Genomic DNA, 24,497 nt, shown 5'->3' on the forward strand with positions numbered 1-24,497 from the left:
AAATATCTAGATAATCGATAATAAAAGCGATACTGATATCAGTAGCTCAATTTTTCAAGAACGAACTAATCTTTGTTATCGATGGTCAATTAATTTTGTCGATATTGTCGCCCATCACTGATAAAAATTAAATATTGATAAACGCAAAAAACTCACTGAAAAAATAAAAAATTTGATGAAAATTTTAAATTCGAAACTAGACAAAATTAAGGTAAAAATTTTAATGAAGGTTTAAAGTTCGTCAGCTCTCGGAGAGATAAGTTAGAATCCTTTTTTCGGAAATGTACTTATTTTTTTAAGTAAAGAAAACCAAACCAGAACGAAAATTTTTATTGGAGTGGCAACACTCGGTTAGAATACTAGTCACTGAACTAAATGACCTACAATCAGGGAATTAGTTCGTACGTTCACATTAGGGATTAGTTCAATAGAACTTAATCCGAGCGGTTCGATACAACTCTAGTTGACACAATGCCACTTGGAAATTCAGGGCGAATTGCTATTTGTTGGTTTGTACAATACGTGCGTAATTTAATATGAATCAAATTAAAAATGTGTATTCTTTAGGGCGTTTTTAACCGTTGGTGGAGTTTACGCATTTGTTCTGTCAAAAAAGTCTGTTGAAAGCCGACGGTTCGAGACATTACGTGTTCGAGAGCGCATGAAAAAAGCTAATCACGGCGACTACGATCACACTATTTCGGACAGGCGCTTCGACAAGTGAAAAATCAACATACAAAATCATATAATCAACAACTTCAATTCAATTTAAAAAAAATTACAAACACAAATAATACAGTAAAATGGCAATGCCCCAAATAAGCTCGGCCGACCAGGCGAAATTGCAGCTGATGCAAGAAATGGAAATAGAAATGATGTCGGATTTATATAACCGCATGACAAACGCCTGTCATAAGAAGTGTATCCCTCCACGATATGGCGAGTCGGAATTGGGTGAGTGCTTCGATTGATTCAAATAGAGGTTTCATTCATAATAATCATTGTCCACATTGGTTACAGGCAAAGGCGAGATGGTCTGCATTGACAGATGTGTTGCTAAATATTTGGATATACATGAAAAGATTGGCAAGAAGCTCACAGCAATGTCAATGCAGGATGAGGAGCTTATCAAGAAAATGTCTAGTTAAACATGCAATTCAATGGTTTTGGTCATATTGACGCAAATCCCTGTACTCGTACAATAACCAATCATCAAATGGGCATTTCAATCGTTACGTTAACTTGTTACACAAATAAACATTCACAACAGATTTATATTCTTTAATGTCCTAGAACGTCGTAACATAACGAGACATTTCCGGCAGCATTACACTTATATCCTCAATGGTGTTCTCTAATGTACTCTCGTCTGAACTGTCTAATTGGCTTGTACGTACGCTATTGGCCCAATCCGAGGAGGATTCGTGGTTCGGATTCGCATTTGCCTCTTCCTGTGTATTAGGACTGTATCTTCCAAGTGTAATTGCCGAGTCATGAAGCAGATCATCCGACATCTCGACGTAGATATTGGTTTGTTGCTGCAAAGTGAAGATGACAGATTGGCAACTAACTATATGATTAGTTAATAGACTTTTACCTGTGCCAGTTTTTGCAATTCAGCTTGCGTGCTAATGGGATTCTTTGACAAATTTAACATGCGTAGAAATTGTAATTGCTCCAAATCCGATCGTGTTGGAGCGTCGACAATTAGGTTTTGATTAAGAAAGACGAATTTCAGATTCGGCATTGATATAAGCAAGCGTGGAAATCGACTCAGTTGATTTTCCTTCAAGTTCAGATGTACCAAATTTTGCAGTAATCCAAATGTCGATGGCACCTCACTTAGCTCATTGTTTTCAGCCGTAAACCAACGCAATTCCGAGAGCGTTCCCATAGAGCTTGGCAATGTTCGCAGTCGATTACCTCGAACTCCCAGAGTCTGAAGACGTTCACAGTTGGATATTTCAGCTGGCAGGATTCGTAGGCCTGTATTATTGCACCAAAAGGTTTCCAATGCCGTAAGATTTCCCAGTTCTGGTGGTAGGCAAATAATATTGTTACAACTGACATTCAGGAATTTCAATCTGACCAGTTGACATATGCACATGGGAAATTCGGTTAGCTTGTTGTAATCCAGCGCCAGGACTTGCAATCGAAACAAATTGCCAAGGCTGGATGGTACCTACATTAAACAAGTTATATAATTTATACGTATGTATATAAAATCAACTAATTACCTTTGTTAATATATTTTGATTTAGATACAACTTCATCAACGTATCACAACGCTTGATTATTTCCGGCAGCTCGGCCATTTGGTAATGGGAAAGATTCAAAGAGAATGCCTTCTTAGATATCACATCCTCACAGTTAGCCAATATATAATTGGTACGAAAAAAATGGCAAATCGCCTCCATATGCGAGTCTGAGGATCTCGTTCGTTCGTTCTTCAAGATTTTCTTTTAAATGATTTTAGGATTTTCAATTTTGAATGATTTAATTCCAAAAGTGTTATACATTTTCCAAGCACAGTTTGGGCACAGATTGAGAGGCAAACTAGAAATGCCAGTACAAATATTTCTTTGTAGTTATGTATTATACTTTATACATACATGTGCAAGCTGTATACATGGGTTTATTATAGAACCCTAGGTCATTCTGTGCGGTCTAATTTTAAAATTAGAATTGCTCGGCAAATGAAAAAGTTCTCTTTTAATATTTTGTCAAGCCAACGAAAATGTTATACTCTTAAAGATACATGTTTTCAATCATATTTACCAAGAATATACGTTAGTAATTGTAATATCTGTATATCAAGTCTATTAAACAAGATTTATAACTTAGATACAAATTGTATTCCCCTGTAATCGTCCATTCAATAATGATTCAAATTTGTTATGCTTTATAATACTATGTATGTATATATATTATTTATTTGTCTTCTTATATTAGCTATAATTGCACAGCATTTTTTAACGTCTACCTTCAATTGCAATGTGGACCAATGCTGGGGTTAATAAATATCATAATCGTCTTCCCAATATGCAATTATATTGGCTAAGTTACATGGCTAAGTTGTCAATCAGAATTTTAGGGATGAGCTAAGGTGCAAATTTTTTTAACTTTGCGATAAATTTACCTCCATCAGAGAGTTCCTGTCTTAGTCGGATGATTTGGAATGTAGGGAGCAGGAATGCTTGAAGTTGAACGAAACCTAGAATCGACTTGTCGGCGATCAAAATCTTCCGCTGGTTGGAAGGGATATTGAGCTGAAGGAACCGGGTCAGGGCCTGAAACTGGACTGAACCTATTTGCCTGTCCTTGGCGGGAGGATATTGTATTTGCTGCATGTTTGTTCCATCCGCATTATATTTTTTGAGCTGAAGAAACAGGAATGTGGTCTGGATTTTTATTGGACCAATTAGTTTGCCTTTAAGATTGATCATATTGAGAATCTTCCCCTTGTTGGGAAGGATATTGTACTTTCTGCACAATTGCTCCTTCCGCATTATTTCGATGTACAAAACGATTTCCGTTTTTATCTACATAGACACGCTGCTCAGGCAAGTAGTGAAAGTGTCCTTCTACTCCTGACACGATATAGGTGCCTGGCTTTGGTCCGCATACATAAAGATCAATTTCTACGGTATTTATACAGTTGGTGCCATAAAAAATTCCCAAAAGTATGAATTAAATGCTATGGAAATACGTCTAGGGGTTTTTTTCGGTAGCGAAGAATAATTCCCAAAAATAAAAATAAAATCTTTTGATCGGCAGACAATTACTAATATTTTGAGTTTTTTACAATACCATATAAAAAATATGTATATATAAAAGTGTAATTATGTGTCATTATGTGGGTAAGTCTAAAATTGCTCGACAAATTCTAGAAGTATCAAACAGTGGCGGGTGTGACATGGGAAATACAAATTATTCACTTGTAAGGGAAAATCCAAATTATATACTGTTATATCCTGTACTTCACTAAGAACAAAGCGCCCAATAAGTTTGAGAAAAACAATCTAAGACTTATACTAGGTATTAAGTTAACCAAAACCTATAAAAGTTTGAAATTTTTTAAAATTAAGAATTTTTATTCTTAGTCGAGATCCCGACCATAGAATACCCGTTACTTATTTCAATATATATATTAAAGTACTTTATAGAAATTACTACCTAATAAAAATTACTGCATACTTTTGAGTGTTTGTACTGAAATAATTATAAATAACTTTGATTAACTATTAGTGCCGTTCTACTAGTGCCGTGTATATTAAGGGATAACGTTAATTACCATAAAAACGTATTATCCTAAAAACTTTGGGTGTGGTGGTTTTTCGCGATTTACGGGGGCGTGTCAAAAATTTTAAACAAATTTGACCTGCTCCAACGCTTGTTACTTAAAAAGTAAGTAAAATCAACTTCCAAGTCGATATAGCCATGTACGTCTATCCATTATCAATTAAACATCAAAATATTATCTTAAGCGAATTTTTATTATAAAATAATATGAAACCGACTTTAAAGAAAATACTTCTGTACTCTTAATTTTTATAGCAAAGAGGTAGATTCTGAGCAACGTAATTCGCATCGCAACGTTTCACGTAATGTTATTTCAGTCGTCGCCGAATAACTGTGGATATTCAAGTTACTGAATGTGTATTTTATATAAAATTTTCGACTTACATAATATGTTTTACCATTTGGACGGCTTATAATGACCCTGCCATCCTCATGAACTGCAATTATTCCGCCACTTGCATTTGTAAGGACATTCACATGATCGCCTCGATGTATTACCTTATCGCCATTAACCAGTAATGGAGGGCTAATAGTTTTATCATTCCCTTCACAAAAGCTATTTGATAGGAGATAATGGAAGTCAGACAGAGTATATCAGTGAAAAGCAGGAAAAAAAATCAGGACCAAAATGCTCAATCCAAGTATCAAGAAGGATATCATGGGGTATTTTCATGTTTAAAGATTAAAACTCAATATTATTTCCTTTTATTTCATCAGGTATTTATACAACTTGTTAGGGAAAATCCAACATGATGAAAATATCAAGGCTGCAAACCCCCAAAGTTTTGTTAAAGGTTCGGTTCGGCGGTTCAAACCATAGAGCAAGACGTCGGTTCGACTCGCAAATTGGTTTATATACCCCCTGAACCCAAGGTTTGGGTTCGAACTTTGGTTCAGTTTCATACAAAAAAAAAATGTTTATTGTTATACATTTTCTCTACATATTAAACTAATTAAATTTTTTTTTAAAGAAATAAAATTTGTATGATAATTTTTATTTGAAGATTTACACGTGTGTATGAGACTTATTTTAATCCGAAGTCTCAAATAATTGTGTAATATCAGAAAACCTTAAAAATAATGTAAATATTTTTTTTTCGAACCGAATTTTTTATGTAAGAAAGCGGTTTGGTTTAGGTTCAGGTTCGCAAAGTAAATAATTTCAAGGGTTCGGCTTATGATCCGGTTAGGGCTGCTTAAAAACCCGAACCGAACCGGTTCTAAGAGGTTCGGCTTAGAACCGGTTTGGAGCCTTGTTCATTTGTAATACCCTGTTTTTATTTAACTGAGTATCTTATAGTGTTCTTACTTGTTTTTATTACACAATTTGTTTTATTTTACCCCGTATTTATTTTAAATAGACTTTAGTTTTTTTTCTTGTTTTTAGTAATCAATTTATTTTATTTTATTTATTGGAAACTGTAATGGAAAGTGCAGATTCCAAGATGTTGTACACGCTTGTATTGTTACAGCACTCGTAGTAACTGATCGAAATATTTGTTTTCAAATAGCTTCATTTGTTGATCAGTCTATATTTACCCGGGATACTGTAAATATTCAAGTTAGATAATGCATATATAATAACACATATTAATATCACAACTTACGTATTGTGGACCACGGCCATTTGGACTGCCCGAAGTTATAACGTTGCCGCTCTTATCGACGGTAACAGTGCGACCATCCGGACGTTTCCAGACGGAGACATTGTCATTCCAGACGCCGGCTTGATCATCGCGAGCAACAAAATTTTGACCTTGAACTCTCGCACGACGGACGCGGTGATTGGGCTTGAGACTACGCACTTGACGTTGAGCCAAAACACTTCCATCACGACCTATATTGACCGTATGACCTGGTCGAGAGACGTGAATATCGGAATCCCTATCGTAGTATACTGTTTGACCTGGTCGGGTGACGTGTACAGTGGACTGGGCATTACGCACTTGACGTTGAGCCAAGAAACTTCCATCACTGCCATAGTCCACTGTATGACCTGGTCGGGAGACGTGGTAATCGGGCTGGGCACTACGCACTTGACGTTGAGCCAAGAAACTTCCATCACTGCCATAGTCCACTGTATGTCCTGGTCGGGAAACCTGATAATCAGGCTGAGGACTACGCGTATAACGTGGAGCTGGAGCGGGGGATTGTGAGTTGTGAGCAACAAGGCCAGGTCCACTTATGCTGTGGCTACCAGCTCTATCAGCACCTTTCTTTTGATGTGAATAGGTATTTCCCTGGGCATCTGTATAGACATGCGCTCCACCGGAGGAACTGTGTTGGAAAACGCCATCAACACCAGGTACAGTGTAGGGCCCGTCATTTCGGCCGCGTATATAAACTTGACTTTCCGGGGGACCAATCAGCACGGGGGGAGCATTTCCCCTTTGCCCTCCATAACCTGTTGTTAAGTAATTAAGTAGCTTTAAGTATTTTTCCAAGATTTATTAAAAATTGTATCCATTACCTTCATGTGCATTTTGCGAGTCCACAACTGCAAAGGAAAATTGGGAAAACTATTAGGAAATCCAAAAGGAAACTTAAAGTATTTCAGTTGTTATTACCAGCACAAAAGAGAAGGAAGCCACATAATCCAAGTAGCAGATACGATGCCATATTGTGTTGTATTGTGCTGTAATGACAACAAGTTCGATTTGAATGTCATTATTACAACGTCTCTCGAGCTTATATAGTTTGCCGATCGCTCAGATGTAATGTGAAATTTTCCCATACGACGCCATTCGTGTCGATAAGCTTACATCGCTTGCTTGGGGAATTCAGAAATGATAATCTTGGTGTTGTTTTTGCTTCAACGAACCTATCAACATATCACATACTTACACAGTATGGCAAGTAATTGATTTAAGAAAAACAAATTTTAATTGGTAATATTTTTATTTTTTTAACTTTTTTTAATAACATAAGCAACTATAATAAAACAAGAAATATGCAATGAAAAACTAATAAAAAAGTTTTGTTTATAGTAAAGTATTCAAATTTTTTAATTTGTCAAGAAAGTTACTTGACTAACTTTAAATACTCTACACATTTTCCCAAAGTCTGTGAACCTGACAAACCCTCACAAATGTATTAATTCTAGCAGATTAGTGGGTGCCCTCTAAAGAAAAGTCACATATATAGTATGTATGATATATAGAGCGCCACACTGTATACCTACACATATCATTGTTGTTGTTTTTAATAATTTCCTCTGCCATACTCGTACTAATCTACCGGGCAATACCCAATGTACGAGTATAAACAAGTTTTTTTTTTATTAGCAACCAAGACAACATTTAATTAACATAAATATGACATGCATACATACTATACATATTCATATTTATATTCAATTGCATTTATGCAAGTTTTAATACAACTTTCGATTAATTTTATAAGTTTTTAATTCAAAGAAGCGCTAGTCTCTGCTTAATCTTAACAGCGCCTGATATAGAAAATTATTATTATTATAATGAAAATATAGAAAAATAAGGATCGAGAAAAACTCGCAGTAACATCACTTGGAGTCATGTTGCTCTTTGCCTTTAAATACCGTAGATTACCAATAAAATTATTGAAATAAAAAATAATAATTTTCGTTTAAATAAATCTTTTTCGTCAAATTGCGATTTCCTCTTTGGAATTTTGATTATTTTATATCTTAAGTAATTAGTTTAAAACAACACCTTAAATTTTGATTCCAAGACATTTTTCGTGTGTTTTAAATTTAAAGAAAATTCTAAGTCTAAGTCTAAGTGCATATGGACTCCACAAAATAAAGTTAAAGTCTACATATACTTAATACATATACTTAATATGATTACACTTTAGAAGATTAGGTTAATGTATTTTCAAATTAATATAATTTGTTCCAATAAATAAATATATCAATAATAAAACACTTAACTTAAAACTTATATTTCATTTTTGTCCAATTACAAAAAAAAAACCCAGATGATTAGAACCCATAGTGGTTTTTACGCAATAGAAAATAAAAAAACACCAAATCTAGTGAAAAACCCATTAAAACGGCATCACTAAAGCTTTAACAAGACAATCTGTAACAAATTTTCCGAGAGTATCAAAGCCACGAGCACAGGTTAATAAAACGCAATTAATTGATGAAAATATATTGGACTGATTTTATTTTTCTTCCTGTCACTCAAGAATTGAGCTTAAAATAAAATGGAATTCTTTTTCTGATACAAAAATACATTAAAAACTTGCATTCTTGCTGGCCGGTGTATCATTTGTATTGGCTATTAGCGTGAATATGCAATCTCTCAACTTAATCCTCCGGTACCTTCCATTGCAACTGTTTGCCACGATCATATAGGTTCTTTAATGCAACCGTAAATTTCTTTTCCGCTTGCAGCTGAAGATAATGTTTGTAGAGCTGAAGTGTTGTACGGGCATCCTCTATAGAGTCGTGTGTCTCCGATTGAATCTTTGTACCTATCAGAAAACTTGGAATTAGAAATGAAAGTAAGCTATGTAATAATCAGAACATACCCAAAAAGTGCCAAGCGAGAAAGCGCAAGGAAACCATACGATGATGGGGAAGATGAAAGAGATGTACAGTATCGATTATTTGCTCGGACGGTACATAAATATTGATAACCCTGAAAATTTAATAATGATATAATATATATATATTCGTATCTTATCATTTCATTGATTATTTAAATCACCTGAAATCATTTTTTAAGCCATGGCCTACAAATATGACGCCGACATCAACAAGAAACTTTAATTTTTGATATGAATACTTCAAGGCAGTCAATCGCTTATTACTGAAATTGGCATCTAAGTCGCCCGGCTTGATGCCTGAAAATTGTGTTAAGTAATCGACCACCTTTTCTTGTGTCGAGATATAATCATCAATGAATGGAACACCTTCATCAGGGCCTTGTCTGTAATTGAGATCGATGTTAAATCCTTGATTTGCATAGAATAAGCACAGTAATTTACCCTCGAATACATGATATACGTGCCACGCTCATGTGACATGGTTTTATTGTTGCTGTTTTGCCATCTGGACGAATTTCATTTTCCTCCGGATTCAAAGTAACGAATTCTGCATCCATTGCAATTAAATCACCTGCTTGAGGCATCTCGTTTCCTTGAAGTGTCTTTAAAGTCGCATCTGTGCTGAGGTTGTTTGGCATCGGGTTTAGTATATCCTTAAAGAGGTTTGTTATGTAAATTAAGTGAATTGCATTAGCTTTGCATATTGAATTTACTTGTAAAAACGGATTAGTTGGTGTGGTAGTTAAATCTGAGCTCTTCATTGCGGCTGCAAGCTCATCAACTGACGGCCCAGACTCGACATCATCTTCTAGACTTTGATAAAAGAGCACACATGGCACCTTCCAATCCAATGTGAACCAAACTGATTCTTGTGGTGCAACGGGCGAAATGCTGAACACGAGTTAAATCTTATAGTTTCAGCTATCAGATGTTGACTATATTACTTACCTGAAATCATTAAAGATGTACCATTGATTCTGCGTCTCTTCCGATGTGTCTGACGTGCTCGCTTTCATTGCATGATATTTCTGTCGAACATTAATCAAGGAAACTAGATTCTTCTGGGTGCCATCGTCGATTTGACAGAGAACTGCATGTAAGCCATACATTCGCTGAACACTGTCCTTGGTGAACTCTTCTTGCTGCTGCTGTTGCTCCTCATCTTCTTCCTCCTGCTCTGATTTGGCTGTTTGGCTGGGTGATTGCACGATCAGCTCGTCTTCCTCATTAATACCCATGTTGAAGGTCAAAGGAAACCACGATTTCTGGCGAGCACTTGGTGAGCTGTTAATATTACCCGGTTGATTGGTGTGCGATGGAGATTTTCTATTTAAAATATAATCATATTTATGCGCTTCCTTAATGTCACATAAAGAAAACTAACCGATCGGGATGCATGAAATGGCAATCGCTTCGCGAGCAGTTAACACCATAACGGCACGGTTTGTTGGTGCTCAAGGATACGGTCTCAGCAGTCGGCCTATCATTACAGCGATTTAGCTGTCGCTTCAAGAAGCTGATATCCTTTTCGTTGTTCAGACCACAGTTGATTGCCAGAGTTTGTGGTAAAGATGTGACCTAAAAAATTAACAGAATCTATGAATTTGCAGTGTAATACTTGAATGCAATGTCTCATGTTACCTTAACGCTCTGATTTGTTGGGGAAAACTTCTTACAGTTCTCGCAAAAGGCTTGAATATTTTTTTCGGAGCTCAGAGATCGCTTTAAAATGTTGCCAAAATCAAAATGTTGTTCACTGTCTTTAATATGCGTCGGATAAGATAAGTTGCAGGCCAGTAGAATATTCTCCTTTGATTTCTGAAATGATCGATAGCTTTATAAATGTACTATTGCTAAGACTTTATATTTATATTTACCTCTGCTTGACATTTAATACAGCGGTTAATGCATATCTGTTTGGTTCCAAATATCTTACTTATTTCTGTTTCTGCATTGATTTTACAACGTTCGCGCTCCTCCTCCTTTGAACTCTCGTCTGTAACATGAAATTTATTAAATTTGATCAATTATTTTTAAACTCTTATAAATTTTTTTTTATTCCTTAGACTAATTTACATACCGGAGATTGAATCGTACAAATCAGAGGAAGTTGTGTTTTCCGTTGTGCCCATGCTATCTCCTGAAATACAACTTTAAGTAAACGATTGCGGTCACAAAGAGAGAGCAAATAGTTACCAGCAAAAGATGTGTTTTGGGAACCACTTAGAGCCGAATTCTTTCCAGAGTCCAGAATTTCATAATGCATTTGATGCAAAATAAACCGATTCCAGTTCTATAAATATCAATACTTATATTTATATATAATAAGCGCAGAAACAAAGATACTTGCCTGAATTAAAGTAATCAGATTAACATTTGATGATCGATCAGTTAAAATCAAACCCAAAGCTGAGGCTTCGGGAACAGTGCGAAACGATCGCAGAAAATTACTGGCTTGGCAAGGCGTTGAAGCTAAAAAAGGTTTTGCACAGTACATCATGAAATTGCCGTTACTAGTATGCGTACTAAAACCAACCAGTGCTTTTATCCAGCATGTGAAATAGGAATCCCAATTCGCAGGACAAACAAAACTCCTTTAAGCAGGTATGACCAATCAACTTCAAACGTAATGGTTCCGTGAAGTACAGGATCTAAATTAATTGTTAGGCTTGCATTATTATTTCTAATTCATTCAATTATTTCAAATGCTGTTCATTTTACCTGCAGCATGGCATTGCAATATGAATTCGGCAAGGTCGCTTCAAGTCCGGCAAATATTGTTTGATTATGCTGTTCAAAGTCAAAGTCTTGAGTTCCCAACTTCGTATATTTTAGCTCGACTTTACGATACCGCCTTGGTATAATTTTTACTCCACTGTCTGCCTTAGCAGTTGTCGTGTTGCCATTGACGTTTGCATTGGATGAACCTCCTTGACCCTGCTCAACCAAGCAGTAAGGGATTTGATTACGACGCGCTGTTCTCGGATTCGGTGAATAACCTATTGGGCCCTGCATTTTCATATTATTAAGAACGTCTGCATCAATAGTTTTTGGACGATGATAACCATAGCGCAAGAGCTCTTCTGGCCAGTCGGAAAACCAACGTGTACCAGTCGTTAAATGCGGCAACATAACTGAGGACAATGGGAAATTAGTGTCTGTAAATGGAACCATGGGTAATTGTGGCACAACATCCGCAAACTCAGTGTTGCGCGAAAAGGCATTAAACTGCGGCTGAGGGGTTTGAATTGAGGCAATAGTATTAATATGGCCAGATTGGTCCCCAAAGGCCATAGCCTGCGATGAGGAACTAATGTCGAAACTCAAACATTGACTGCCATTCGTGTTGATTTGATACATGGAGACTCGTGGTTCACTCAGCTCAACGGTGTCAACCAGCTGAAATTGTCCATAACTCGATACGACGGCTAGACGCGATGTAAGAGATGGCAGAAACTTGAGCATTTGTGGATCAATCAGAACTTGAATTGGTGAAATCAGTCGAAGCATTCGCAGATCATAGACCATGAGGAAACGATCTATAGCCAAGTTATTTTGACGTCCACTAAATCCGCACGATATCAGATAATTTCCCTGCACATCAAAGTCTGAAAGACTATTCGTATGCGTTTTGATTGTGTGCTCCACGTTTAGGGTGTTTAAATCTCTTAATGTGACTGTTCCAAATTGATCGCCGGCAAATAGATATCGCGAGTTCTTGCGCAGAACTGTGCATCCAGCTGAACCGACATGCTCCAACCTTGTTTCCTTTAGACTGCCCATATCAAAGTCAATAAGTTCCTCCTGCAAACCGGCCATAACTAAACGATGTGGCGATAACTGCAGCATGCACACCATTTCCACCATATTGTTGGACCTGCAGAAAGAAAAACGATTATCCACACGGTTAAGATATGTGGCTCAATCAACACTCACTTGTGTGTAAACTTTGGAAGTCCCCGACGAATTTGGTGTCGTAGTGAGGTCTGTGTTAATACCAAAACTCCTGAATCAATTGTAATAATTTGTCGAACAATGTCGCTGGCGTGGACTTGGAATGATGTATATTTTTGCAAAGAGCTCGTATAATACGAGGTGACATGTCCCTGGAGAATTAGTTAACAAATTTATTTATGATTATTATTCAACAGACTATTCTTACGCCTTGATTGCCCATCCAAAGAAGTTCTTCATAGTCATCAAACGCCACAGTTGAGACGCCAAAATTTTCTCCACCGTCAGCAAGAACCGGAATTGGATTAGCGACATAGTCGGCATCGCTTGAGCCGATATTGAATCCATTATAACTTGGAGAATAATGCTCAGAGCTACGCGAAGGGCCTGTGTCGTAAACACCTTAAGCAAATATACACACAATATACAAATATTTATCCAAAGTGAAAGTTAAAAAAAAAAAAAAACAAATAATAAATGTACTGGGGCCGTTGGTCATACATACTTAATATATCTTCTGCAGCGCCAATTTGATCAGCACCGCCACAATAAACATAATCCATCCGCACAAACACTTTATATCAACTACTATTTATTGGACAAAACACTTTATTTTTTATTATTATTATTTTTTTTGTGTCTGTTTTTTAAAAGACGATGCCACCTGGCAGGAAAAAAGCTGCCAATTATTTTAGCGCTGCCAGACCTAGAAATGGGATCTAGGTCATTTTTTATATTTTGTCCTTTTTATCAGAATGACCTTGCTTGAATTTTTTTTTAGTTTCGAAACTAGAATTTAGAAAATTGTTGTAAAAATCTTGTTAGAGTTTTGTCGAGTTTTTGCAAAAAATATTAATAGCAAAACTTAGCTGAATATTTATTTTAAATAGCCAGATTCACCGCTAATATAAATTTTGACATTTTTCTAGCAAACGAACTCTGAAAATAGACAGATCTATTTATAAAATAGCCAAGTTGGCAACAGTGTCCACATTGGATGACAACACTGACGGCCAAGCTGCCATCACTGGACAATAAATACAAATTTTAAAATGCAAAAAACTCATTAAAAAATTAATAAATTTGATGAAAATTAAAATTTAGAAATTAGACAAAATGAAGCTTAACATTTTAAAAAAGGTTTAAAGTTTTTCAGCCGTCGGGAAGAGAAGTTATCTAATTTAATTCTAAAAAAAAAAGTTATAGCGAAAAATCAAGAAAATTCTAAAAAAAATGTTGCAAAAATTTAAAAAATTCTAGAAATAAAAAATTCGAAAGTACAAAAATAAAAATACCCAATTTCGGAAATGTACTTGTTTTTTTAAGTACAAAAAATCGAGCCAGATCGGAAACTTTTGCCGGATGGGCAACCCTCGGTTTTAGGACGTAGCAACAATGCTGCGTGCCACATGCGAAATTGCACTAAAATTAACAACAAGGAAATACTTAACAAAAAGCATTAAAATGTCTGCGCTTCAAAAAATCGTTGAAAATAATGAACGGGCACAAAGCCTTATTGAGTCCTTACAAGGAGAGGTAGGTACATCAGCAAATCAATGTGTTAAAAGGGTGAATGAATATACATGCATATGTATATTATTTTAGATGACGGCGCTACAAAACGAACTAATAGAGCGTAAGAAAAAGGAATTGACTGAGGAAAACGCTGCATTGGCCAAGGAGGTGGAAGAGGCCTTGGCACAACTAAGGAGCCTTGAGATACGCAATGGCAGGAAACAAATTCCAGTGCCTGGGAGCCGTGGAATGTGCACCAAAGCTGCCAATGAAACAGAGGCATCGTCTGCAAGTGTCACAACAACGACACCGGCTGTAAATACGGCAGCGCCAAAAGAGAAGAAAGTAAAGGAAAAGAAACCCGCCGCTGAAAAGCCAAGTGCTGTTCCAGAAGCTCCAGTTGATGTCGGACGCTTGGATATGCGTGTAGGTAGAATCATTGAGGTCGGACGTCATCCAGATGCTGATAGCTTGTATCTGGAGAAGATTGATTGTGGAGAACCAGCACCACGGACTGTCGTATCCGGACTGGTTAAATTTGTGCCAATTGAGGAAATGCAAAATCGTTTGGTGGTTGTCTTGTGCAATCTTAAGCCAGCGAAAATGCGTGGTGTTGTCTCTGAGGCTATGGTTATGTGTGCATCCACTGCCGATAAGGTTGAAGTTTTAAGTCCACCAGCTGGCGCTATTCCCGGAGATTTGGTGCATTGCGAGGGCTATGAACGCCAGCCAGATGCTCAGTTGAATCCCAAGAAAAAAGTCTTCGAAACATGTGCTCCCGATCTTATGACCAATGCCGAACTGGTCGCTTGCTATAAGGGATCCCCGCTGCACATCCCTGGCAAAGGCAAACTCCTGGCGCAAACTTTGAAGAATGTTCAAGTTAAATAAAGCATTATGCCCATACATATGTACATCATATACTCGAACTCAGAATAAAATGTCTCATTCTTTGGTCAACTTTAGTTGCAGAATTTTTGTTTAACTTTTATTTTTTCTCTAAAAATCAATAACGATAGTTTTGGACCTGTTTCTCAATGTCCGGTTAACGGAACCATATCACTCTTGAATTCAATTTGGAAACTTTTATTTTTATAATTGGAATACGTTAGGACATTGATAAACAGACTTAAATCTCAATTTAAACTTTCCGGAGACCTGGCACAAGGCTTATTTGAATTTAACTATGCACAAGCTGGCAATAAGATGTAATTTTGTTTTGTCCACCTTTTATCTATTTACATAACAGAAAGGAATTGTATAACCAGATATGCGAACATGTGATTGATAACACAAATCTTAAATGAATTGGATTATATATGTATATGTATATATATGCCACTGCCATTTCCCTACATAATTTGGCGTTATATGCAATTGTCCCCATCTTATGACTACTGTTGATGTGGTCGTTGCAAAGGCACCTGTGGACCTGTGCCGGTCGCTGGAACAGGATTCACATTCGTCTCGACAACTATTGTCTTTGTAATTATATCGTAGGCTGTGCGATTATTTTTAAAGAAAATCATAACCACACAGATGGGAAACAATAGTGTCATGACCAGATTCTTGGCTAGTGCCCGCATCAATGCCCTTGGCAACGTTGGAGTCTCTGCCGGATAGAGCAGGGCTCGCAACGGTTCTCGTTGTGGTTGAAATACGAAGTGAGGCATCACTGGAGCCTGCAGAGGAACCACTGCTTCAACATATAGTATGCGAATCTTCATCAACGATTTTCCAGGTGTTGCTCCATTATAAAATGTTGTCCAGAGGCATTCATAGCAACATACTATCAGTTTTGTCAGCAATTCAATTAACAGCAAGTCCGACGACAGTGTTATAAAGTCCATGGAGATGTCAAGGAAACTTACAAAGATGTCCTCATCATCCAATGTCTTCCGCATGACGTCCTTGTCGAAGTCAAGATCGAAAACGTGAAACAGCGAAAATGTTACAATTATTTTCAATATAAATAATATGAATACGTCTATGGCCTCGGCTACAGCTCTCTTCCAGAATGGTGCGACCACCACCTGCGTTCCACCAAGTCTTTGTATAATATCCTGTTGCTGCGCTTCGTCCAGCACTCGAAAGCGGTTGAAGTTCGGTCGAATAACAGGTGCATTATTCGCCTGCCCTGGTATGATGGGATGCTGGTGGGATGCTCGATTCGCCTGTAGGTGGTCAATGCTGGGAGGAGTGGCGAATGGTAGCGGGCTTTGCAACACAGGTGGATAGTTGTAGTTGGCCAACAAATAATTGGGAAACATCTGTATAAGTGCTGCTTGTTTTGCCCATTCCTCAAGACTAGCGAAATATGCTTCCTTCGTTGTCAGATCCTTGTTTATTTCTTTTGGTTTGCGTTCTCTCACATCGTTCACTATTTCCGGCTTTAATACAGCCTCTTCAGTATTCTCCTCACTCATTGCTTAATTCGAATGAAATAAATATAAATTTATATTCGAATTTTTACTTTCTGTATATTTATTTCACTGTTGTTTAGGTTGACGTGTTCAGCAGTAGATGGCGGGGTGTGAAGAGCAACAGGGGATATCAAATCAGTAGCAGGGTTGCATTGAAACACTCGAAGAGCACGAAACAAAGAGAGTGGAATATTCGCTCAGCTGATTTTCTTTGACGAACACTTTGCGTGCAGACTTGGACACTAGGGTGGAGTGAATTGGGCTTTTTCATCAATGGATGATACGATATAAAAGCAACATCTGCAAAAAAAATCAATTTGTTTTGGGTGTAAAAAATTCAAAAAATTCGACATAACTGTGATTTAATCCCAAAAGATAGTTATTTAAAAATAAATATTATTTTTCTTAGTTAGCCCTAACTGGTTGTTATTGAAAACATTTTAGGCTTACACGTTCTATTGGAATTTATGCAATGTAAGAAGACGGCACGTTATTTTTAACAAATGTTTGAATGAATTATTTATGTTGACTAATTTTGTAATATGGTTGTGAAATGGCCTGGCACTATAGTGGGTGCAAGTACCGGTCATAAAATTGAGGAATATGAGTAACTGTTAAAAAATAAAGCGGATCCCCTTTAAACTATATTAATCATTAAAAGCTCAGCGTGACTCAGCTTCCAACACATTACGAATGAGCGTCCCAAAATCTTATGCCGGGCACCTGTTTACCAAGATAATGTTGCTAAGGTCGCAAATCAAGCAAACTTTTTTTATTTTTCGGAAGTATTTTGGAAACTAAAATATATAACGTTAATTACCACAAAAAACTTATTATCATAAAAACTGTGGGTGTAGTGGTTTTTCGATTAAAACAAACTTGATCTGCGTGGAGTATATAGAAATCTGTGTGCCAAATTTGGTAACTCTATTTCTTATAGTCTCTGAAATCCCTTTGTTCATACAGACGAACGAACGGTTTTTCGGAATTTACGGGGGCGGAGGGAGGCGTGGCTTAAATTTGAAACAAACTTTATCTGCGGGGGTATATAGAAGTCTGTGAGTGAAAGTTTGGTATCTCCATCTCGTATAGTCTCTGAGATCCTGTTGTTCATACAGACAGACAGGCGGACAGTCCGACGGACGGACACACACATGGCTATATCGATTCGGCTATTGATGCTGATTAAGAATATAAACACTTTATATGGTCGGAGATGCCTCCTTCTCCCTGTTACATACATTCCAACGAACACAATATACCCTTTTGCTTATTTTTTTAATAACTGTTATAATAATCAACCAAAAGTATTCATTCGAACATTTGCCAAATATAACGTGCCTTCTCAATGCATTGCACACGTTCCAATAGAACGTATCCGCATAAAATGTAACGGATTTTTACCCATTTTGGTATTTTAAAAAAAATCTGTAAGTCCGATGTTTTCCCACCGATCTTAACAGTTTATATAGTTTTGGAAAGCAAACAGTTAGAGCTAACTAAGAAAAATAATATTCATTTTTTAAATACCTATCGTTTGGGATTAAATCACAGTTATGTAGGATTTTTTGAGTTTTTGGCCGAATTCGTAAAATAGATCGTGGATGCTCCACCTCAAGAAAAATTGATTTTTTTTTTTTTTTACAGATATTGCTTTTATATCGTATCATCCATTGATGATACAGCGTTTCGAAAATAAATAAAAAGCAGCTACTATCAAAAGTCTTTCTATATTAGCTTAGAATTATCCAATGACTATCCATGTCACAGCTATTAAATATATAGAGAATAAAAGTAAACAATTGATTATTAATGATGTATTTAGTTATTACATGGATATTTTTATTGTTTATTAAAATTGAATCCACTTATGATTAGAAGTACATACGTATTTCATTCCGCGGTTTAGTTATTGAACATTATACATACATACATGGATCAGAGCTAAGGATAAAATATACATATGTAACTTACAAGTACACTTGCCAAAAAATCTTACTCTCCCGATATTAGCAGACGTACGTTCGTATGTATATGGCTGGATGAATACACACACATACTAGAAGAACCTATTAAATTGTTGATTTTATTAGTTAAATACTTATATATATGCATGTTAACCAATATATTGTTAATTGGATAAAATTCGTACGCCACCAAATCGTATGTAAGTCTACTTACGTATGTATGTAGGTCTATATGTATGCGATGTACTTACATACATATGCACATATATAGTACGTATGCAATAATGTTTTTACAATGTCTTACAAACAAATAAACAGGAAGAAAATACACAATTCACCTATTAATACGTCCTTCCTCTCAACACAAGCACTGGATTGGCGGCAAGTAGGTACAAAAAGTTATATATATAAACAAATATATAACTTCATCTCAGCGTATATGGACCTTAAATAAAGGAATGCACAGAGTCTTGATTTATTGCCAAACATTGCCGATATTTAAATTGCCAAACTGCTGATTTAGGTTTGATGTCACTGATGAGGCGGTAGTTCCAGTTGCAGCTGGATATCCAGTTGACATCATTCCACTTGGCATCGGTTGCATCACATTCATGCCGAGTCCAAGTTGTTGTTGTTGTTGCTGTGGCTGCTGTTGTGTCGACTGTGGTGCTACATTGCCACTGAATAGTTGCATGCCACTTAGTAGACTTTGATTTGTCTGCATTAAATTCGATGGTGATCCTTGTCCTGCCAAGCTATTGCCAGACATATATGGACTACCGCTTGAATTTGGAAACTGTCCACCTCCAAAGCTAACGTTACCCACCAAATTCATGGCGCCCGTGGGAGCGTTACTGAATGCATTTGGTGCGGCCATAACGGGTGCATTGTACATGCTCACTGAGTTTGGAGGTGTCATAAACTGGTGATGATGGTGCGTCTGCTGGGGAACCTGCTGCTGCTGATGATGCATGTAGCCACCGGGTGCCATGCCCGTGAAGCCGCCAAAGCTCAATTGTGGATTGTGTGTGGTGGGTGCATTGCCGTACAATGCCAATATGCTATCTTTGGATAGTTTGCCCGACTGATCCTTGTCGCTGCCACCAAGTGTACCCTGACTGAAGAAGTCCTGCTCCTGTTGTGCCAATGAGTTTGGCTGATTGGTCATTCCCACTGGGGCTGCGTCTCCATTATTCCCATTCCCATTGGTTTTCTCCGGTGTTGTTATTGCACCGACATTGCAACTGGCGCTCAGAAAGCTGGTAAAGCTATCATTCTGAAGATCTTGAACACCACTGGCAGTAATGGGCTTTGTGGGCGATGACAGGCCCAGAAGATCACTTTCACCGCCACTGTTGGTGCTGTTATTCTGTACGCGATTCGAAGTTTTTGGACTACAGCCACCAACCTGATTAGGTTTCGGCTTGGGCAGTGGTGCGGGTAGTGGTGCACTCTTAGCCGCTGTGCTTGAGGATCGTTTATCGGCACTGGAGCCACTAGAGCCTGTTATGTTGCTAATACCTAAGCTGGGTTGTCCAGATTTCTTTTTACGCTTCTGACGCTCCAGCTCCTCATCGATTTCCTTGGCCCAATCAACCTTGGGTGGCGAGGGCGGAACCCATTCACGGGCCAAATACTTTTTATGCTCGTACTTGGCTCTAATGAAATTCTCCAGTGCCGTATCTGTTTGAGGGCGTCGGAAACCATCCGGAAGTTGGGCTTCGTAAACGGCGCGTGCCCTCGAATTGCCCATTTGTTGCAGCGAGATCACCTGCTCCGGTGTCCATGCATCCAGATTGACACTCTTCACCCGTGAGATGTGAACGCCCAAATTGCGATGGATGCCAGCACAGCGAATGCACAGAAACACGCCCAGATTCCAAGAAGCCCAACGTGGACCTGTAAATGCCATTCAATGAGTAATCTCGTTTAAAGTTTGTCAAGTAATTATTTTGACCAAATAGAAAAATTCATATATTTAATTTTGCAAAAGAATAACTTTTCTTGGGACTTTATTTGTTTTTTATTTTGTCAAAACAAGTATGTTCTTTACTGTATATGTTTGTTTGTGTTATATGAAGATAAACAAAGACCAAGACCCTATCCTCCATTTGTTAGTAACCGGATACAGCGTAAGTAGCCGTTGTTTTATTTATCTTCATGCCGCATTTATTATGCTAAAAATAAAGGCGTATGTATGGAATTTATATGATGAGGGTGCTGGAAAAAGTTGATCACCTCTTGCTATATTTTTCTACAAGTTTAAAAAAATCCCATGAGATCCAAGGACTAATCCCAAATACCAACCTAATATTCGTCGGTGGGTCGTCAGCCTCCCCTCCCCCTTCCACGACCTAACGATACGTTTGTACAAACATCAGTTGTAGTTGCACACACATATGTATGTGAATATGTGCAAATATGTGCCGTTTGTGTGTACTTACCCTTGGCATCACAGTCTACACAATATTTATTATCATCATCACGAAGCATTTGAGTTAAAAGCGTTTGACATTTGTCCTGCATCAGTTTAGTACGTTCCGTTTCCTTACGGCTTGCATTTGACGTGCTCATTTTCTTCTCTTGCACTTGTCGTCGTTGTGTACGCGCTGCACAAATTCAATGTGGGCAAATCGATTTAAATTTAAGCTAATATACGTAGATAGATTGTTTGACGTAGGCTTGAATGTTTAAGTTATTAGCCGGTGATTAGTACTTTTTCGCATATGTATAAATAAATTTTTTTAATGGATTTAAGAATACTACAATTTTTGCTATCGAAAATAGTGTACGTCTGCGTCTGTACGTCAGACTCATTTCGAGAATCTGGCAATATTAATGTCAAAATGCAAACTAACAAGGCTGCCACCTTGTTGTGACCGGCTCGGGAAGATCATGGAACGGCTCGCGATTTCAATTTATTTTTTATTATTATTATTTTTTAAATAAACAATAAAAGCAATTATTCCAAGGCCAATTAAATTCGAAACTATATTAAAAAAATTCAAATGATTTTATGAAGGTTGGAAATTCGTCAACCCTCGGCGGGAAAAGTTACAAATTTAATTGAGCAAAAACTTTATAAATTTTAGCTCAAAATATCATCAAGGAAATTAGAAAAACGCATTGAAATAAAAAATGATTCAGATCAGTTTTCTATGGTGTGTCAAAGTTCAAATAAACGGCAACTTTATTCTACCAGGTGGCAACGTTTAGTTCTTTTGTGTCCAAGCCACTTTTTTAAACAATTTTTTGCATGTGCAACAAGTGAAGATTTTATTTTAAAATTATGCATATATTAAGAGACAAATTACAGTCATGCCTGCGCATTCTGGACTGTGATGGACCCACTTATATTGGCGATATGAGTTGGTTAAATGTACACTTTTGTCTTTAATATCCTTCGTTCTTATTCCAAATCTGATTGTTTACTTTGTTTCATAGGATTTTTGTGCCGAGTTTTTTGTTTTTTCAAATACTGTGCAAAAATGTACAAGCAATCAAACGGAACAGAATTTTTTGGAAATAATTTGTTTGTGCTTAACGCAAATTATCATATGTATAAGACACTTGGAGTATACAATACAAACTGAGAGCACTAGTGGCAAGAGGATTCAGGTAAATAACAATAGATAAAACTACAATTAAACATGTAGTTGTTTTGACAAATTAAAAAAATTATTGTTCTAGTTTATATCTATACAAGTTGAAAAGAAAAATAGAAAATAACTCAGTACATTAATTTTTTTTCCAAAATAGTTGACATACTGTATATTTAATTAAACTGCTAACATATATATATTAAATACTATATTTCAGGCCAGCCATCATCATTTTATTGATCGCATAAAAGTTTGCCTTAAACGCCTGTGCGCCACTTTGCAGCACTCCAAAACCGAAAACTGCACAGAAGGAGGATCACAGAGCAACTCAACAGAGGATGTCTCATTCCACACTCTGCTGGACTCTCTTCTAGACTCTTTGTCAGAGTTCACTAGATCCGATCAGGATACCCAGCTTATGGACAAACAGCAGGACATGGTCCTGAGCAAGCAAATAAAGCTTCAAATAGATTTACTTTTGGGTCAAGCATTATCCTTTGCCAATGTCGCATTGCAGCAGGATAAGAAAGCCTTAAGTGCACTTTGTCAAAAGGTATACTAACTATTTAATCTTCTTTATAATGGGTATTTATTTATAGTACAAATATATTTATTCTTTTAGGTTATGCGGGACTGCAGCGCATTCCAAGAAGAGTGTCAACCTAATTCAGACTCCTTTGGAAGCAACTATTCCAATCAAAAACTGAGGGCCATGACATTAGAGCACGCACTTAACCAACTGGACGTACATATTAATGAGACTTTACTGCGTTTGGTATTTACATGTTTTCTGGACTTTCAAAAGATATCAGTAGATAAAATACGCAACGTATTGCGTACGGAATCGGATATTACGGCTGATGAATACATAGCCGATTTTGATGTTAACTTGGATCGCGCAACACAAATTGGCATATTTGCAATTGCCTTTGCGCCCAGCTTAAAAAGTATGCAAAACTTATATTGTACATCAAATTGAAATTGATGTACCCACTTTTTTCTTTTAGTAAGAACCACAGTTCGAAGTTGTCTCGCTTCCTTCGAGTATTTGGATACCAGTTTAATACCTTCACTTCAGGCGAATACCTCGGATCTGCATTCCGAGTTACTGGAGCAACATTTCAAGGAAGAATTGTCGAAATTTAAGACTGCTCTTCATGAGATCATCGACAGTCGCGCATTTGTGACATGCTACTTGCAAATTCTAACAGCGGGTATTCTTGCCGCTGAAAAGCAGTTCGATAAAGTCCAACTTGAGGACCTTGTTCAAATGGGTTTCTTTATCCTGGAGCATTTTCAACTAAATGTCAATCAGAAATGTTTATTGGAAATTGGCCAAGAATGCTTTCAAAACTTTATCCGAATATTGCGCGAATGCAAAGCGATTCTTATGTGTGCGTCCCAGGTTCAACCGGATCGTATTATCAAGCGATTTAAAATATTACGCACTATTTTGCGTAAACTTCACACCACAATTGCTACAGATCAAAATGAACCTGCAGTGATTCCAGAACATAATGAAAACCATGAAGTTTGTGATGCCATGAAAAGCTGTACAGATGTAGGCAATTCTACAAACCTGTTGGCTTCCCCATCACGCAGTATACTCTACGAAACTCATAGGGATCGAAATAAAGGCTTCAACAATAAACCAGTTGAAAAAATTAATACTGAAGCGCTTAAAATAAAAGCCGTTGGATGTTTAAGACGAAGTAAGTTTTGAAATAAATTTTAAATTGATGAGTTTAATTTACTTTATTATTTTCATAGAGCAAAGCCTTCGTACAACCATGTTTAAGCGCCAAAATGCTGTGGAGAGTATTAAACTTCAAAATACTGTCAATAGTCAATCGGCCAGCTTGGAAATCAGTGGTAAAATATATTTCTTAATAATTAAATTATCCTACGGCGTATAATTATTCAATTTTATTTGTTTGCTTATAGGAATTCTCGACCAATTAACCTGCTTAACGGAAAGTTTTGCAAAGTAGTGCGTTATGGCTTATTCATTGTGAATGACATTCATTGACACTCACACACTCATATCGCACTCGGATTTATTCTTAGTGACAGAATGCAGTCTTTTTAGTTTGAACATCTTTTTAAGATAAAAAATTAAAATTAAAATAAACAAAAATAAAACACAATAAATCAAATGAAGTTACTGTATCGAATCAGCATTGTTTAAACATCAAAAATCG

At 36.9% G+C, this 24,497-nt stretch overlaps 9 protein-coding genes across 9 annotated transcripts; 4 read left to right on the top strand and 5 right to left on the bottom strand.

Annotated features, from left to right (window-relative positions):
• Positions 1 to 403: 403 nt before the first annotated feature.
• On the top strand, positions 404 to 857 carry LOC117785188. The gene is made up of 2 exons (XM_034623100.1): positions 404 to 509; positions 568 to 857. The coding sequence occupies exons 1-2, from the start codon at positions 472 to 474 to the stop codon at positions 722 to 724; spliced, it is 195 nt and encodes a 64-aa protein (XP_034478991.1). The 5' UTR covers positions 404 to 471; the 3' UTR covers positions 725 to 857.
• On the top strand, positions 780 to 1,271 carry LOC117785187 (mitochondrial import inner membrane translocase subunit Tim10). Its single transcript, XM_034623099.1, has 2 exons — positions 780 to 954; positions 1,021 to 1,271. Exons 1-2 carry the CDS (start codon positions 804 to 806, stop codon positions 1,146 to 1,148), a joined length of 279 nt encoding a protein of 92 aa, XP_034478990.1. The 5' UTR covers positions 780 to 803; the 3' UTR covers positions 1,149 to 1,271.
• On the bottom strand, positions 1,261 to 2,587 carry LOC117785184 (leucine-rich repeat-containing protein 10). The gene is made up of 3 exons (XM_034623096.1): positions 2,238 to 2,587; positions 1,598 to 2,182; positions 1,261 to 1,538 (listed from the first exon to the last, which is right to left on the bottom strand). Exons 1-3 carry the CDS (start codon positions 2,415 to 2,417, stop codon positions 1,290 to 1,292), a joined length of 1,014 nt encoding a protein of 337 aa, XP_034478987.1. The 5' UTR covers positions 2,418 to 2,587; the 3' UTR covers positions 1,261 to 1,289.
• A 3,083-nt stretch (positions 2,588 to 5,670) lies between these two features.
• On the bottom strand, positions 5,671 to 6,964 carry LOC117785186 (immune-induced peptides). The gene is made up of 4 exons (XM_034623098.1): positions 6,870 to 6,964; positions 6,773 to 6,799; positions 5,910 to 6,706; positions 5,671 to 5,849 (listed from the first exon to the last, which is right to left on the bottom strand). The coding sequence occupies exons 1-4, from the start codon at positions 6,919 to 6,921 to the stop codon at positions 5,838 to 5,840; spliced, it is 888 nt and encodes a 295-aa protein (XP_034478989.1). The 5' UTR covers positions 6,922 to 6,964; the 3' UTR covers positions 5,671 to 5,837.
• A 1,463-nt stretch (positions 6,965 to 8,427) lies between these two features.
• LOC117785181 (PAN2-PAN3 deadenylation complex catalytic subunit PAN2) lies at positions 8,428 to 13,459 on the bottom strand. Its single transcript, XM_034623094.1, has 17 exons — positions 13,295 to 13,459; positions 12,998 to 13,191; positions 12,772 to 12,941; positions 11,557 to 12,712; positions 11,372 to 11,486; positions 11,186 to 11,307; positions 11,032 to 11,128; positions 10,916 to 10,975; positions 10,713 to 10,831; positions 10,477 to 10,653; positions 10,220 to 10,413; positions 9,784 to 10,161; positions 9,549 to 9,726; positions 9,277 to 9,488; positions 8,997 to 9,218; positions 8,818 to 8,927; positions 8,428 to 8,760 (listed from the first exon to the last, which is right to left on the bottom strand). The coding sequence occupies exons 1-17, from the start codon at positions 13,350 to 13,352 to the stop codon at positions 8,594 to 8,596; spliced, it is 3,729 nt and encodes a 1,242-aa protein (XP_034478985.1). The 5' UTR covers positions 13,353 to 13,459; the 3' UTR covers positions 8,428 to 8,593.
• A 713-nt stretch (positions 13,460 to 14,172) lies between these two features.
• LOC117785185 (aminoacyl tRNA synthase complex-interacting multifunctional protein 1) lies at positions 14,173 to 15,275 on the top strand. Its single transcript, XM_034623097.1, has 2 exons — positions 14,173 to 14,325; positions 14,395 to 15,275. Exons 1-2 carry the CDS (start codon positions 14,185 to 14,187, stop codon positions 15,193 to 15,195), a joined length of 942 nt encoding a protein of 313 aa, XP_034478988.1. The 5' UTR covers positions 14,173 to 14,184; the 3' UTR covers positions 15,196 to 15,275.
• LOC117785182 (protein FAM8A1) lies at positions 15,266 to 16,834 on the bottom strand. Its single transcript, XM_034623095.1, has one exon. The coding sequence runs from the start codon at positions 16,728 to 16,730 to the stop codon at positions 15,699 to 15,701; it is 1,032 nt and encodes a 343-aa protein (XP_034478986.1). The 5' UTR covers positions 16,731 to 16,834; the 3' UTR covers positions 15,266 to 15,698.
• Positions 16,835 to 18,540: 1,706 nt separating this feature from the next.
• On the bottom strand, positions 18,541 to 21,548 carry LOC117784723 (stromal membrane-associated protein 1). Its single transcript, XM_034622531.1, has 2 exons — positions 21,139 to 21,548; positions 18,541 to 20,593 (listed from the first exon to the last, which is right to left on the bottom strand). The coding sequence occupies exons 1-2, from the start codon at positions 21,266 to 21,268 to the stop codon at positions 19,170 to 19,172; spliced, it is 1,554 nt and encodes a 517-aa protein (XP_034478422.1). The 5' UTR covers positions 21,269 to 21,548; the 3' UTR covers positions 18,541 to 19,169.
• Positions 21,549 to 21,976: 428 nt separating this feature from the next.
• LOC117784337 (serendipity locus protein alpha) lies at positions 21,977 to 24,447 on the top strand. Its single transcript, XM_034622046.1, has 7 exons — positions 21,977 to 22,073; positions 22,139 to 22,312; positions 22,514 to 22,849; positions 22,919 to 23,243; positions 23,304 to 24,008; positions 24,067 to 24,168; positions 24,241 to 24,447. The coding sequence occupies exons 1-7, from the start codon at positions 21,984 to 21,986 to the stop codon at positions 24,285 to 24,287; spliced, it is 1,779 nt and encodes a 592-aa protein (XP_034477937.1). The 5' UTR covers positions 21,977 to 21,983; the 3' UTR covers positions 24,288 to 24,447.
• Positions 24,448 to 24,497: the final 50 nt, after the last annotated feature.

Source organism: Drosophila innubila (assembly GCF_004354385.1).
Source record: "Drosophila innubila isolate TH190305 chromosome 2R unlocalized genomic scaffold, UK_Dinn_1.0 1_C_2R, whole genome shotgun sequence".
Taxonomy (NCBI): Eukaryota; Metazoa; Arthropoda; class Insecta; order Diptera; family Drosophilidae; genus Drosophila; species Drosophila innubila.